At 40.6% G+C, this 17,531-nt stretch overlaps 2 protein-coding genes across 7 annotated transcripts in view; one reads left to right on the top strand and one right to left on the bottom strand.

Moving 5' to 3' along the window:
• Positions 1 to 17,531, bottom strand: part of Add3 (adducin 3) — a 112,858-nt gene that overhangs the window by 89,692 nt on the left and 5,635 nt on the right. The window lies entirely within an intron of this gene.
• Positions 7,920 to 8,268, top strand: LOC142851219 (large ribosomal subunit protein eL43-like). The gene has a single exon (XM_075975120.1). It carries the CDS (start codon positions 7,928 to 7,930, stop codon positions 8,204 to 8,206), a length of 279 nt encoding a protein of 92 aa, XP_075831235.1. The 5' UTR covers positions 7,920 to 7,927; the 3' UTR covers positions 8,207 to 8,268.

Below are 17,531 nucleotides of genomic sequence, written 5' to 3'. Positions count from 1 at the left end.
TCATACAGCTAAAGTCATAAAAAGTCACCATTCTGTCTAAAAATGTGAGCTGACGTTAAAAGTTTACAGAAAGCAAAACAGTAAATTAATGCTAATCCAATGTCACCAAGAGACTGTTTTTCTCTTTTGGAAAAGTTTTCCTCCATTCAAATTTCTACACTGAGAGTCATCAGAACAATCTGCTACTCTGTAAACGAACCTAAAGGAAAACACACTGTGCCAAACACAACAGTCCCTCCGACAAAAACTTCACAGAGTAGAATACAATGAATTTGTATCTTATTTAAGAAAAAAAAATGAAGTTTTGAAAACTGATGCTTTTTGTCTTAAGCAGTTGAAACAAATTTAGCAGCAAACAAATTCTATTGGCTAACGGGATAAATGCATTGAAATTAAATTAAAATCAGTGTCTTACTATATGCAAAACAGAATATGAACAATTTTACATCATTACTTTCTGAGCTTGTCCTTTAATAATACTGACTTAAAATCTCAATATTGCCAGGTATGGTGGTGCACACCTTTAACCCTAGCACTTGGGACATAGGCAAAGCTCTATGGTTCACATAATAAATGCCAGGCCAGCCAAAGCTACTCAGTGAGAACCTGTCTCAAACAAACAGATAAAAAATAAAAACAAAAAAAAAACCCTACCTCAACCACAAAACTTACAGCTTACAACTACTGACTGGCAGTCAGCTTAGGAACGGGCCAATATTCTTACATACACTACATTCATTTCGTGCTTGCTTCCTCCTCCTTCCTTCCTCAGTAGAATTATGCATAGCAAGCAGGAAACATTTGGTCAATACATTTATTGGTCAACTATGTACTGTTACTATACTTATACTTCACACGTCACATTCATGCCACCTTCCAAGCAACGGGAGAGGCTTTCTTGATCCCAGGTCTCCATTTGAAGACGATAGGAAGGCTCATAGATGTCTAGCTTGCTGAAGGCCAGCAGCAATGGAAATCAAATCTAATGTCAACAGCGGTCCTTTTAGATACATATGAGGGTTCCCGCCTGTCATGGCAACACTTGGGAAGCTGAAGCAGGCTCTAGACCAGTCTGAGCTGCAGAGTGAGACCCCATCTGAAAACACAGGGACCAAGGTCTGTGTCCGTGCTTATAGAGAATGCACGTCACATACTGAGCCATCTCTCAAGCCTCAAAATACATTTTAGTAGCTAAAATTCTCTCTGATAAATAAGCTTAATCACAAAACTAGACCTTAAAACACTAACATTTCTAACATGACAGATTTCTTTCTTTACTGTGTCTTATGTAATAGCTCACTTAGCAGAAAATAATGGAAAATTGGGGTCAAAAGTTCTATAATCTATTTCACTCAAACAAATGACCTAAAACATTTCGTTTGCTTTGGAGGAGTGCAACTGTTTCTCATTTAAATACGTTCCTTACAAAAAAAAAAGTCAAGGCAGCCAAATTCACCCAGTTTGAATTTTGAATTTTCAATATAATGTTCCTAAACATGTCAGAAACATTTACCATATACATGACTTGCTTCAGCGGTGAGTATACTAAATTGGAACAATACACAGAAGATCAGCATGGCTTTTTGTTAAGAAAACAAGAAAGTTCATGACAAATTCCAGATACACACACACACACACACACACACACACACACACACAATTATTCAATTCAATGAAAGACTTAAAAGCTGAAGAAAAAGCTAGATACTATTTCTTGAAAAGGAACCTCTAAGCCCAAGCAACTGAGTCTTGCGTGGCACAAACCCTGCTCTAGGGTAGTAGAGTAAGCCCCCAGCTCAGAACTGCACCAAGGGGTTCCCTTCTCAATCCAGCAAGAGCACGGAACTGCAAAGGACATCCAGCAGTGTGCCACAGGGTGCCAAGGTCACTTCATAGTCACTGAGTCCTCTGCCTGTGCTTCCGAAGAGGAGAGAGAGCCCTGGGACTCTAGACACTCCTGTTCCTTACTTCCCTTTCCCCAACTCTGAACGTTTCAAAGAAGTCTTGCTCCTGTTGCAATAAACCCTAAGTAAAAGGTAAACCTTTAGCAGACAAAGAGACTCTCAAGTCCAGAAAGCGAGACATAGAGGTGACCATCAATTGGCCAGCACCCTCTGCAGATCCCTCCCCTCCTTAATTCTCAAACTCCCTTCCCTCTACCAAGTGTCTGCCCACTGGGGTGGAGGGCCCAGGAGTCCTCGCTCTAAAATAATGGCCAGAGATTCTGTGCTCCTGCCTCAACACTAGACACTTGAAGATTAAACATAATTAGTGCTGCAAAACATAGACCTTAAACTTTTTTTTGTTTGTTCTTTTGAGACAGGGTTTCTCTATGTAGCAGTCCTGGCTGTCCTGGAACTCACTTCATAGACCAGGCTGGCCTTGAACTCACAGAGATCCACCAGCCTCTTCCTCTTGAGTGCTGAGATTAAAGGTTTGTGCCACCACCGTTGGCTAAAACTTTTTTTAATCCACCAAATACAGGGTATGATTTAGAGTATGAGGGCAAAGTAACTACAACGAAACCCTCACCTCCAATACCCTCTGCCTTGAGAGGGAGGGGGGAGGGAGAGAGGATTTCAGTAGAAAGAGATAAAGACGGGCCTTCCTATAGATTTCCTTCCTTCCTACCTTCCTTCCTTCCTTCTTTCCTTTTTTTGATTTTTCGAGACAGGGTTTTTTTTTTTTTTTTTTTTTTTTGGTTTTTCGAGACAGGGTTTCTCTGCGGCTTTGGAGCCTGTCCTGGAACTAGCTCTGTAGACCAGGCTGGTCTCGAACTCACAGAGATCCGCCTGCCTCTGCCTCCCGAGTGCTGGGATTAAAGGCGTGCGCCACCACCGCCCGGCTCGAGACAGGGTTTTGCTGTAGCTTTGGAGCCTGTCCTGGAACTAGCTCTTCTACCTCCCGAGTGCTGGGATTAAAGACGTGTGCCACCACTGCCCAGCTAGATTTGCTTCTTAAGGAGCAATATATTCGACAGGTTGAAGCCAGAAAAGTTTTGATTCAGACAGAAACCTTAAAGGAAAATATCTCGAGAATAATGTACAAAGGGTACTGGAGTCACTTGGTGAGGACTTTTCACTGTTTTAGAATAATGTACAGGGTACTGGAGTCACTTGGTGAGGACTTTTCACTGTTTTAGAATAATGTACAGGGTATTGGAGTCATTGGTGAGGACTTTTCACTGTTTTAGAATAATGTACAGGGTACTGGAGTCATTGGTGAGGACTTTTCACTGTTTTAGAATAATGTACATCCTCGTTAGTATAGTGGTAAAAAAAAAAAAAGAATAATGTACAAGGGTATTGGAGTCATTGGTGAGGACTTTTCACTGGTTTAACATCTGTGCCTTACAGACTTCACTCCCTAGTTCTTACTAAAGAGTAATTTTAAATACTCTAAAATGAAGTTGATTTTACAAATGTTTGGTTAAAATACTAAGTTTAAATCAAACTTAAATCTTGTTTTGGAAACAGTTGGGGTACCTTTTATACTTCTGACTTATTTCATTATATTTTATGCTCATAAAATATTTTAAGTTTTATGAGGGATGTTTTTGGATAAACAAGTTATTTCAAACTTTAAGATTTATATTATGTATGTAAGTCTAAGCATCACATGTGTAGTGCCTATGGCCAGAACAGGGCATCACACTCCTTGGAACTGAAATAACAGGTGGTTCTTAGGGCCATGTGAGTGCCAAGAATTGGACTCAGGCCTTCTGCAAGTGCTCTTAACCATTGAGCCATCTCTCCAGCTCCCACCCCCACAACATTATTTAATACTTAAAACTTTTGAAAATAATTTACAAGTTAATTTTGTGAAACTCAGTAGTTTTTCCACAGTTGTAAAATCACAATGTCCTTTACATGTCTTAGTATAAAGAAATACATTAAAAATGCCCAACCTATAACAAAGCTATCAGAAACATCAGAGGAACCAAACCTTATACTAATTGTTTCGCTATGTAAATCACGTCATTTTATTGGGTTAGAGCCTCCATTAAATTTACAAAACAAACAAACAAAAAGATTCTGCATGTGACTTTTGTCTTTTCTAGTTAGCTGCTTCTGTATGTCACCATCTGTTTACTTCTAAACTTTTAAGAGGAACCACTAACTGCAATCAAAGAAAACCTTCCAAAGGACACAATGACTTCCTACAGTTCTGACGTGACAGACATGGCACAGTGCAACACCTAACGCCTCAATTATTTCCTTTTTATTATTCCACTTCCCAAAAGTCTAAAATGAAACACAAAAGGCTATGGGGGTGCAGGTTCATTTGGAAACAAAAAGATTACTCCTTAGCAAAATGACTATTCATCTATTTCTAAATGCACAAACGAGAACAAGTTCAAAGACTGTCGGGAAGGAAGAGCTGAAAAGTAGTCACACAGATTAATAGTCCGTTTCTAAACTATGTACCAGAAGGAAGATATCGTCAAAACTTGCTTAATCTACCTAATTCCCAGTAGGACAGCTGCTATCTTTTCTCTATCACAAGTCAAAAGAAGTGAAAATGGGGTAAAATCATTAACTTTCTATCTACAGGGATCTTTAGCAAGTTACATGAATTTCTTTCTTCAAAATCTATGCAACACCACAGAAAAGATGTTTGTAGATTTTTATTTCTCGGAGTTCTAAAGGCTGGATAAATCAAAACCCAGAAGTTGAGCTATCTGGTGTTTGGTGAGGGCCAAATTTCTGCTCACAGCTTTAACCACTACACCCCATGCAGGAAGGCCAAGGTCCCTGGGGTTCCTTTTGTACGGCATTAATCCTATTCTTGTGGACTTATCCAAAAGCTCCACCTGAAAACAGTACCCCATTAAAGATCAGTTTCAATATGAGTTGGGGTGAAAATAAACAGTTTAGCACTCCTTTCTAACCCCAAAGTCATGGCTTCAGTTCACTGCTCACGTCTAAATGCTTCTAAACTCAACTCTACCAGCACCCGTTCCCTTCACTGCCACGACATGTCACACCAATCTGACACATCCAATTATGGTTTTCACCAACAAAAACAGGTTATTAGAGTAAAATCTAAAGTTCCTAAAATACCACCACCCAAAGCTCTCGATACCAGAGTGCTCTCAACCTCACTGTCCCTCTCCCCCCAACACACACCCGAAGTTTCATGTGGCTTTGGGATCCCACTGCCTTGGCTGACAATTCACCTTTCTCCGTAGAGCGAGAATCCTAAGGGACCTATCAGATTTAAATCGAATGCCATGTCCTCCCTGTACAGTTTCTCCTCAGCAGGATAAGCAGCCCTTCTCCACCTGCCATTCCTTTTCCCTCTTTCCTTTATTTGGATATGACGCTGTAGCATAGGCTCACCTGGAACTCAGAATGCAGTCACACAGCCTGTAACTTGTGGCAGTCCCCCTGCCTCAGCATCTCAAGTACGAGGATGATAGGAGTGAGCCATCTTGTCTGGGTGCACTTCCTTTATAGTCTTGGCATGGCATAATTCTCAAGTTGGCGGTGGAGTCATAGCCATCAAAGAACATATCCTTTTCTAAAAAATTTAATTCTAATCAAGATATTTTTTCTAAAATTTAAGGAGTTAATTTTATGTTATATGAATTACATTTTGGCCAAAAAAATAGAAAAGAAAAAAAAAACCACTAAATGGCATGGTGGCATACAAATATAATCCCAATATATGGGAAATTAGGACACAGGGGGACTGAGAATGTGGCCAGCCCAGGCTACACAGTGAGATCCTGTCTCAAAAAGGGGAGGTAGTTCTGAGATGTAGCTCAGCAGTAGAGTACTCGCCGAGGATGACAACACACAGAACAGTGTTTGGTTGCACACCTCTATAATCTAGGTGCAGAAGAATCCGAAATTCAAGGCCATGTTCAACTCAATAAGTTGGGAGGCCATCCTGGACTACAAGACACCTGAAAAGATCCCAAAACTGTAGTAGTGGTTGCAGTTGTAGTAGTGGTGGTGGTATTGGTAATAATAAAAATTAAACTATTAAGATAGATGGTATATAGCAAATTAAAGAATCATTTCATGTACTTTCTAAACAGGTAAATCTTCAATGGTGACATTTTTCAGTAGCTAAATATCATCATGCGCTTGCCAGAAATACTGTAAATTGAGTGCTCCGTATTCTTTAATTACAGTATGGAAAACATAGATCATCTTTATCAATCTAAGACCTCACAAAACTTATTTATAAGCTGGCTCTGCTCCCCAAAACCCACAGAACTGATAACCATAGAGCCTGCTACTGCTCAACTAGCTCATCCCTATAAAACAGGCATTAAAGAGATTCACTCATGACTTCCCAAGAACACCTCTTGATTTCTATTTGAATGAACTTAACTTCTTTAAGCAAAATAAGCAAAACCAGATTGGATGTGACAATTTTTGTTTCATCCAACATTTTCCTGGGAGAGCAGTGCTTTTTCAGAAATAAGGGTCACAACAATTGTTAGTTGTTCTTTATGGGCATATGAAGGCATGCAATACATTTTCCTGATACTTTCTTATATACTGAGGTATAACCCAGGTAGCATTGAGTTTGTTCTTTCAAACTGTCTATTTCAGTGACTTTTGAATGCAGTCACGACATTGCAACCCTCACCACTATATAGTTCCAAACCTCATCACTCTAAAGGAAGCCTGGTATGTACCACACTCACTCCTTCACCTTCCTCTGCACCAGAATTCGTCTTGTAAGTGGACCCATAGAGCACGTGTCTTTCGGTGCCTGCTTCTTCTTGCATAGGTTTGTCTGTCTTGCTACTTCATTTTATCTTACGATAAACAGTGTTTCATCTTACACATACACCACTCTATTTTATGACCAATTAGCGTTCTACTGTGGCGATATACTGCCCTTACTTATCTGCTTCTCAATTGTTAGATGTATGCTCCACTACCACTTTTTGACTATGATGAGTAATGCTTCTATGAACGCTGCTGTACATTTATTTTTGTGGAAACATGTTTGTGTTATTTTTGAGTGTATAGCTATCAGAACTACTGGGTCATAATGATAACTGTTCCTATTTTTAACCATGTTAACTGAGAAACAGCCAGGCTACTCCATTTGCAATCATAATCATCCTTAATTGAGAATAACAATGATTTCTTTGTCTTTAATTTTAAAGATATCCTTGGGTACTAAGTGTCATTTCAAGCCCTTACTACAGCAAAATTTTTCTTCTGGTCATTAAAGGGATTGAGTATGCATTCTGGTTTTTTGTTTTGTTTTGTTTTTGTTTTTTCTGAGACAGGGTTTCTTGGTGGAATAGTCCTGGCAGTCCTGGAACTCACTCTATAGACCAGGCTGGCCTTGAACTCACTGAGATCCACCTGCCTCTACCTCCCAAGTGCCGGGATTAAAGGTGTATGCCACCATCACCCAGTGAGTATGTAATCTAAAAAAAAAAAAAAAAAAAAAAAAGGACATGGGAACCAAACTTACACTCAGTCTATAGCTAGGCAGGGACCTCTACTCACAGCAGCTTCCAAACTGCTAATGAGTCCTGTCTGCCAGAATGCTCTCAATCAGGGTCCTGTTGTCACCCTTCCTCCTTCAAACTTCAGGATCAAGCTTGATTCTTCTCTCTCATTTATACCCCACAAGCTAGTTTTAAAATTTTGTTCGTGCTACCTTTAAAATATACCCAGAATCGTTGTGGGGGAGGGAAGATGGGAGGAGAGGAGGAAGAGGGAACTATAGTTGGTATGTAAAATGACCAAAAATATATACACATCCAGAATCCAACCCAATCTCACTCCTTCTACCTGATAATTCCTCACCTAGTTCACTGAATCGGCCTCTTCAGCAGTCTCCCCGCAGCCACACTTGCTTGCTGTGGGCTACTCTCAAAACACAGCCAAATCGTCTTTAAAAAATACATGTCAGGCTCTCCGTGCTTGGCTTAGGTTCCGGCGACATGGCTAAACGCACCAAGAAGGTCGGGATCGTCAGGAAATATGGGACCCGCTATGGTGCCTCCCTCCGGAAAATGGTGAAGAAAACTGAGATCAGCCAGCATGCCAAGTACACGTGCTCCTTCTGTGGCACGACCAAGATGAAGAGACGAGCCACTGGCATGTGGCACTGTGGTTCCTGCATGAAGACAGTGGCTGGCGGGGCCTGGACCTACAACACGACTTCTGCCGTCACAGTGAAGTCTGCCATCAGAAGACTGAAGGAACTGAAACACCAGTAAAAGCGCTACCATTTGATACCCAAGTCTACTCAATAGTGCACAGCCAACTAAATAAATGGGTTAATTTATGTAAAAAAATACATGTCAGCTCGAGAACCCAGACAACAAAAGGACTCTTAAAGAGACATACATAAATCTGCATAGGAAGGAGAAAAAGACAAGGTCTCCTGAGTAAATTGGGAGTATGGGGGTCACAGGAGAGGGTAGAAGAGGGGGAGCAGAGAAAGATGTACAGCATAACAAAAATAAATGAAAAAAAATGTCAGCCGGGTGGTGGCGGTGCACACCTTTAATCCCAACACTCGGGAGGCAGAGGCAGGCATCTCTGGATTTGAGGCCAGTCTGGTCTACAAAGCAAGTTCCAAGGCAGCCAAGGTTATGCAAAAAAAACCCTGTCTCGAAAAAAACAAATAAAACAAAAAATACGTAGAACTGTCATATCTCTGCTCAAAGCCATCCCAAGGCTTCCTGTTTCCCCCTTCTCTCATTCTGTTTCATCCAGGCCAGCAATGTGGATCTGGAGGGCTCTGGGCTTGCTCCCTCTGCCTGCAATGTTCTTCCTCACATATCCACACACGCACTATCCTCTGCCTTCACATCTCTGTTCGTGTGCCACCTTCTCAGTGAGGGCTTGACGTTTACCCCACAAAGTTCTATTTCTCTTCCCTGTTCTACATTTCTCTACAACATGACATGTAATGTATTCATCCATTCATTTCTATTTGTTCCCACAAACACAAACTCCATTAGACCAGAAGGGTTTGCCTGTTGACTGAATCTTCAGCACTTAGAAGAAAGCCAGCACATTACTAACTGCATAATAAATATTTGCTGAATGAATAAAGGAACGACTGGAAGGAAGCATCAAGCTGGTCAAAAAATGAAAACCTAAACAGAGGCCACAGCAACATGTACAAGGAAAAACACTAGTAAGCATAATACGATCAGGATGGGAGCTGAAAGCAGCATTTCTGTAAAAACACACCAATGTTTGTGCAGTGTGTTTTGGGAAAAGGTGCTCTCTTGGCTGTCTCATGTTATTGGAAAGGATTGCTGCTGCTAAAGACCCTCAGCTCCTGAGAAATCCAGACTCTCAGAGTTGACAAGCTCCTAAAACGATGATATCCTCTTAGTTGACACAGAGACATGAGGCAAGGATTTGCATGGTGTCTGCTTTCTATTCGACCCACTTCCATGATCTTCACCCCATACAGAGGTGTCTCCGCTACCTTGCAATCAAAACTACTAACTAGTGAGATATGTGTTCTCTGCGTTGACAAGCATACCACTTTCAAGAACCTTAGAGTATGTACCACAACCCTTCACATATTTTAACATGTAGAACACCAAATATGCCTCCAAAAGTTAAACTCTTTTTCAAGTAGTAAATTATAAGTATGGCCAAGTCCAAGTGACACAAGTCCAAGTGTACATTCTGGAACAGGTAACTTAAACTCTAAAACCAGATGTTATTCTACAAACATTTTTAAATAGCTGTATCTCATGATATCACTAACTCATTCCATCCATCTATCCACCCTCCCTAAGAACAGTAAGACACAGACAGAACAGTTCTCTAGTGTCAACAAGTAAGAGTTAATAAATAGAGATTGTTTTTTAAAAAAATACATGCCTCTTCCCCAAAGGAACACTGCTTATTCAGTGTTGGAAATAATAAGGAGTCCTAAAGTCTTCTGCCGATGCCAACTTTACTAAGCAATATGACTCTCAGCTGTTTTGTAAGAATGCCCCTCTGAGCTGCTATTTTCATGTGGGGTCTGTGAAAGCACTGCTAATGTCTACGTGATCTTCATTACACCAGCACCACCCGACCATATTCGACCACCAGCTAGAGAGGAAAGTCCCCAGCACTACTGTGTTGTGACCTCCTAACCCTTACACAGAGATTGTAAGGTACAGTTAAAAATGATTTCCATCATGCTATAGGAAAAGTCATGGACAGGAATCTCTCCCCAGAATCCTTCTGGTGTTTCTAACTAGTAAAATCCTAACTTCCTTTTAGGCCCACTCTTACCCCCTTTCTAAATACTCTATGGAGTTTTCTTTTCTATGGAGTCTGTTTTCTGTGCCTGTCATCCAGCATCTAATATATACTAGAGCCAAGTAACATCTTTTGTACTGTTTCCGTAGCTGCTTTTCCTAATTTTAACAGCAGAAATCAGAATCTCAAGGAGTTATGCTTTTCACAATCTACAGTTTTCTAGTTGCTTATATGGTACAGTGTCAGCCCTTACATACGAAGGGAAGTCAGCAACTCTAAAGTGGTGACTGAGTTACATACAGCATGACTGTTGCTGAATTACAATGTCAGAAGTTTTAGTTAGGGCTGGAGAAATGGCTCAGTGGTCAAGAAAACTGATCTCGCAGAGGACCCGGGTTCAGTTGCCACATAGGATAGCTCATAACCGCCTGTAACTCCAGCTCCTGAGGATCTGACACCTTCTTCGGGCACCTGTAGACACCACATGGGCGTGTACAAATACACACACACACATTTTTTTTTAAAAAAAAGAAGCCTTTAGTTATATGAAAACAATGATCTTCAACTTTCTAAACTAATAAGAATGTCTTATAAGGGTAAACTATAGAAAATAAACAAAAATAGCACAAAAGAGTAAGCAAGTCATTTGTTTGTTTTTGAGACCAGTCCTATGCAGTATAGCCCTGTCTAGCCAGAACTCTAGATATAGACCAGGGTCCAACCTGTCACAATTCTCCTGTTTCTGAATCTCAACTTTCCACATCCTGGTTTTACAGGCTTGAGCCACCACTTACACACAATATGAATCTCCTAATTGGATGACTCCGTGAATTTAATAACATATTACTTTATAGATGACATACAGTGCATCACATTCAATGGTGTGCAAAGTGTACTTGGTATGCACGAGATGTTGAGGTTCCCCTCAGAATCTCAGACTTGCACGCAGTTGAATGTTATTGTGCTGTAGACACGAGCTATCTTGGTCCTACGGCAAGTACAACCACCTAAAAAATATTTAGGAGGATGAAAAATATGGGGCTGGAGAGATGGCTCAGCATTTAAGAGAGTATACTCTTCTTGAAGAAGACCCCAGTTCAATTCCCAGTAGCCATATCAGGCAATGACCTGTATCTGCCTTTAACTCCAGTTCTGGGGGGATCTGATGCCTCTGGCCTCCTCAGACACCTGTATTCACATAGATTCACACACACACACAACTAAAAATTAAAATAAATGATACATAAAATAAAGACAACTAATAAACCCCTAATTTTCTGTTCCTTCCTATAAATAAGCCCAGCAGAAACCTGTAAAGTAACTCACCTTCCCTTCCCAGGAAGTCATATGCTTTAAGCACAGTGGCTAAGGCATGTGAAACAACTTACTTCATGGCTAAATAAACTCTTCGTGTTGGCTTAGAGTAAAAGAGCAAAAGGAACAAACAAACAAACAGTACAGAAAAAAACAGAGAACACTTCAAAACCTACTTCATGAATACTTCCTGATTCTAGTGAAAATTCAACTGTTTACCCATCTGTTTCCCCTTTTAAAAGAAAATCTTTCCCAGTGAAGACAGAAATATTCTAATCCTGGTTCGAACCTTCTGTGCAGTCGCTACAAGGACATGTGTAAACCTAGGAACACCACAGCATGGTGTTTAGGGACAGCGTGGAGTCCCTGAACAACTCCTGACTGTAATCTTGTATAAAAGCCTTACTAGACTTCAGATAAATGTAATACTTTAACATGATTCTGGCGGTTGTTAAGAGCTGATAAAAATGGCTCCCTAATTAGTTACATAATGAATATAGAACAATCGAGGGTATTCTTACAGTAACAACTAGTTACATAATGAATACAGAACAATCGAGGGTATTCTCAGTGTGACAGTTTCAAAGTGGCTGTCAGAGCCCTTCTCATCTGACCAGGACAGGTTTGCTCCAGGTAGCCCTGCTGACCTTGACAGCTTTTTCTAACTCCAGCTCTCTCCACTCCTGCTACTAGTTCCAAGAAGACAGGAAAAAAAAAAAACAAAAAAACCAAACCAAAAAAAAAACCCAGAAGATAGCTAGGATACTTTAAAAACAAAAAAACTAAACAACAACAACAACAAAACTCCTCTTGGAATTGGTGAGTTCACTCAGGTAGGAATCACTGCCTTAGACACTGACATAAAGAACAAACTTTGCTACTATTTGCTGCAGCCATCAATAACCAGACCTATTAATAAAAATGCCTCAAAAATAATTGTTTACCACCTAGTTTATTAATTTCATGGCTAGACTGTTTTTAATATCAATCCAACAACTTCTTAGGGTTTCTTCTTTCCCAAGCATTCCGACAAGTGCTGAGTTAGTTCTTCATTGTGTGTTCAGACCTCCTGCTGGGGAACATAATTAAATTGAAGCAGGCAACAATTCCTCTTGGTACTCAGAGCTTTCCACACCCTCCAAATGAGGCCAGGCCTGGTTTCTCCAGAAACGGGCCTGAGTTCTGCAGGAAAAGCCCAGGTGCTGCTCAGCTTAGTGCTGGCCATTCAGTAGATGGCACTCTTCTCTTCAGGGTCAAGTTTTAAACAAGCTCCGGGAGGTCTGTGCTGTGGCATTCAGGTATGACAGAGACAAAGCAAGAACTCCTTCTTCAAAGCACTTCACTGATAGTCAAATTTCTCCTGTAATGTGTTCATCAAAGCAAGGGGCCCAGCCAGAAACTTTAAAATAGCCCAAGCATGCTTTCCTAGCATGTGTAAAGCCTGGGATTTGAGTCCCTGCCCTATAAAGAGCCCAGGGAAATTGAGATTATTATGTACATCAAATGCAATATACAATCACTAACTTAAGTGACTACTAAGTATTCAGTTTCTCAGAGCCTTTACTATGGCAAGCAAGTACGATTTTCTTATTTGGGCATAAAATGCCCCATCCCTATTGCATTTAGGGATAGTGGTGATAGTATGTATGTACATGGCTGGTGACTAGGTTCTTGTCTATGATGCATTTTTCATTAGGGTAACTAATGATTGCAGAGTACTTAGGGAACTATGATTTTATCACTATCAATATTTATTAGGACAAAGAAACACTGATTGAAAATCAGCTTTAGGGGCTAAAGAGATAGCACAGTGGTTAAGAACACTCACTGCTCTTCCAAAGGACCCAGGTTCAATTTCTAGTGCCCACACGGCAACTCATAATTGTCTCTAACTCCAGTTCCAAGGGCTCTAATACCTTCACACAGACACATATGTAGGCAAAACATCAATGCACATAAAATTAAAATAAACTATTTTTTTTAAATAAGCCTGGTATCCAACCAAATAGACCAAACATTTTGATACAAAACTGTTACAGATCTAGTTTTGTAAAAATAAAATGTTTAAAACAATGTGAATTTCTCATTCACTGGTGATATTTTACTTTAATAAAGAATGGCTGCTGGGGGACAATGGTCTTTTATCCTGTCACTTGTATTATTTTTAATAAAATGCTGATTGGTCAGAATGTCATGAGAAAGTGCATCATTTTAGCAGCTGGTACCCCAAAACCCAGTCTTATAGTAGCGCTGAATGGCCCACTGATATCTCCCAGTAGGCTGAGAATTATTATAAGTAGGCACCATGAAAGCAATTTTTTCTCTTTTTCTTGTAAAGGTATAGTGAAGAAACAATTCTTTAAATTAATAACTTTGAGAGGCCATCCATTTGGTAACAAATGGCTCGGGGGGGGAGGGGGGCAGGAAGATGGCTCAGTAGGCAAGGCTCCCACACAAGCCTGAGAATCTGAGTTTAATTCCTAGTGCCCACAGGAAAAGCATGTGTGTGTGTGTGTGTGTGTGTGTGTGTGTGTGTGTGTGTGTGTGTGTGTGGTGTGTGTGTGTGTGTTTGTAGTCCCAGTCCTGAAGATGGAAACAGGAAGATCCTTGGGGCTCACAAGGCTAGCTGGTCGGCCAGCCTAGCCTATTTGGCAAAGCCCATTTAGTTCCTACTGTGAGACCTTGTCTGCAAACAAACAAACAAGCAAGGTAGACAGTTCTTGAGGAATGACACCCAAAGTTGACTTCTGGCTTCCATATGCATACACACATATGTGCATATGAACATGTGTTCATACATGCAGGTATGTGAACACATCCAAAAAACTGCCCCAACTATTAGGTGAAGAGTGAGGTTTTCACACTTTTGGTTTCAGAGATCCTTGTGTGAGATCTAAAAAGCAAATTAATTGTGGACATGGAAAAAACTCTAGTGTCATCTCCAGGTGAAAGCTAGTTTTCAGCAGTTACAAGGAACCGACCTGAGGGGAAAAGTTTCCTTTCCCTAGGAGAGAGAATACTGCCCCAACAACAAAAGTCATAAGCAAAAGGCAAGCTAGGGACAACACACCGCTCTAACGCTTAAGAAAAGAGCAGTGTGTATGGCAGACGAGCAATGGACTGACAGTGCCATGGCCAATCTCTTTCCCTCTCCACCGTCCATTTGCCCCAGACCCAGGAGCAGTAATGAAGTCCCAGTCATCAAGCTCTAGTGCCCAATCATAACTCCACTTAAGGTCCACTATTGCCTTTTCCCAACCACTTCCTTGGCTATTACCAGACTGGCCCTGTAGAATCTTTTTTTCCATGACAGTGAAAATAGAAGAGTCATAGAGCTAACTGTCGTGGATCTCATTTCTAAAGGATTAAAAGTAGTGTTTTTCAAAGTTCCATGGGGTAGGGAACCCTAAATATATTTCTTTAGACATACCAAGTAAACCTGTCTTCTCCATGATCTTTCAGCTGTGGCACTCAGTCATCCCATTAGAACAGAAGTTGAGAATACTGTATGGTAAAGAAAAAAACACCATCCTTGCACAGAGTGAGTGGAGCCACTGTGGAAGACTCCACACTAACTCTGATGACCAATTACAGACACAAACCAAATCCCCAAGGTCAAGGGAACTGCTCCAACCTGACTGATTTCTATATTGTTGGAATTCCAGTCTAATAGCAGGTAATCAGCCACCAGCCTCAAGAGCTGAGCTGAATACGCCTACTCGCATCTGTGAAGCCCTCTCCATTTTTATATAAGGACAGCATTTCTTGGTGTATGGGGAGTAAAATATGACAAAATGAATTTAAAGGAGATGGCTAAAACAATAATGAGTTCATGCATATTACTCAGAGTAAGTTCTGTTTGTAATTCAGTGCTTGCCTGATATCTACTTGCCTTTAATGCATAATGTAGGCATTAAAATTATGTTAGAGGCTAAGGAGATCACTCAGTAAAGTGTTTGTCATCAAGTACAAGAACCTGTGTTTGATCCTTAGCACACATGTAAAGAGCCAGGTGTTGGACCCAGCCAGATGATTCAGTGGGTAAAGGTACCTGCCTTCAAGCCTGACAACCTGAGACTGATCCCTGGAACCCAAATGGTGAAGGAGAAAATTAACAACCCGGTTGTCTTCCAACCTCCACATTGTACTCCATGGAACAAACATGACCACACAAGTACATACAAATAAAAAATGTATAATTTAAAACACTAAAAAAGAAAAAGCCAAGAATTGGTATGTGCCTATAATTCCTGTGCTGGCAAGGTAGTGCAAGATTGATGCCTGGGGATTGTTAGCTAGCCAGCTTAACCTAATGCACAAGCCTCAAGTCCTAAACATGATGAGGCCAGGTATGGTAGTGCATACCTTTAATGGCAGCAATTAAGAGACAAAGGCAGGCAGTCTTTGATTTTAAGGCTAGCTTGGTCTACAGAGGGAGTTCTAGCCAGGGATACAGTGAGATTTGTCTCAAAACAAACAAAACAGAGCAAAAACAAAGCAAGGTGGTAACTTCTAAGAAATGATAGCCAAAGTTGATCTCTACTCTCCACATGCACACATTGCAGTGCACCCAAACCCTCAGAGCATGTGTGCACACATGCACACACACACACACAAAACAAGCAAAATAAATTTTATCAACACATATACATGTATGTACACACTTGGGACACTGGTTTTAAGGATATTATGTTACCGCTCTACATTTCTCAAATATATTTTTTAACCTTCAGTTGGTTATGGGAAATATCAGGTATGTCCATTGCCCCTCAAAACAATAAGCTTTTAACCTGATATCCAAGTTACAGTCTTGCTTGAGGAACTAACATTCCTAAATGTTAGCCAGTGTGCTTCTTACATACCAGTATCTTCATGACCAGTTTTGGGGAATCTGAAACGCAGATTTCAAAGCTCATCTTCTATCAGTAAGTCTTCACACTTCCAGCTAGGCTTTAACTAAAGCCGACTTTGAAAAAGGTGTGAAAGTATAAGGTAATGATGTGGGTCCTTTAGAAAGGCTCAATATAGATCCTGCCTCTGTATAAAGCTGTATGCTGAGCCTATTCACATTTATTTTAGTACAGTTAAGATTCATCTATTAGGTTACCCTTTCAAGACGCAAACTTTCAAGCACTGCCCTTTAAAATCAAAGATTAGGGCTAGAGACAAGACTCAGCTGGTGGAGTGCATGCCTAATAGGTACAAGCCCTTGGGTATGAATCTCAGCACCAAGTAAAAGTGTGTGTGGTGGCCTGTACCTCTAACCCTAGCACTGCAGAGGCAGAGGCAGAGGCAGGAATATCATCCTCAGCTACACAGTGGATTCGAGGCCAGCCAGAGCTACATGAGACTGTGTCTCAAAAAGACGAAGTACGTCCACTTTATACTTTCTCTTGATCATGATCATTAGGGACCATCAGGCAATTCTGAAAGCCAAAATCATTCTTCACGGATGAAGAATTCTTCATCTAGGATGCTCTTCACTAAGTGTAGTGAGGCAATGTCCTAGAAGGAGCAAAGGGGGTTCTTCTTGCTGAGACATTCAACCAAAAGAGTTGATGGAAAAAGAGACTCTGAGTATCATTATCTGTGCTTACACCAAGGCTTTAGGGTAGGCTAAATAGTATTTTTATAACATTCAAATGTGCTTCTGGGATGCAATTAATTAAATCTTGAACTTTGAGACTTGTCTAGTTATGAAGACCAACATTCTTTTCTTTTTTTGGTTTTTCGAGACAGGATGAAGACCAACATTCTTTTAAAACACATGGTGCTAGACAATGGTCACACACGCCTTTAATCCCAGCATTCAGGAAGCAAAGGCAGGTGGATCTCTGTAAGTTCGAGGCCAGTCTGGTCTACAAGAGCTAGTTCCAGGACAGGCTACACAGAGAAACCCTGCCTCTAAAAGAGCAAAAACAAAAAACAAAAGCAAAGCAAAACAAACAAAAACAACAACAAAAGAACCAAAAAAACCAACCAAACAAACAAACAAACAAAACCCACATA

The sequence above is a fragment of the Microtus pennsylvanicus genome, chromosome 5, assembly GCF_037038515.1.
Source record: "Microtus pennsylvanicus isolate mMicPen1 chromosome 5, mMicPen1.hap1, whole genome shotgun sequence".
Classification (NCBI taxonomy): domain Eukaryota; kingdom Metazoa; phylum Chordata; class Mammalia; order Rodentia; family Cricetidae; genus Microtus; species Microtus pennsylvanicus.
This window is presented reverse-complemented; position numbering and strand designations above follow the sequence as displayed.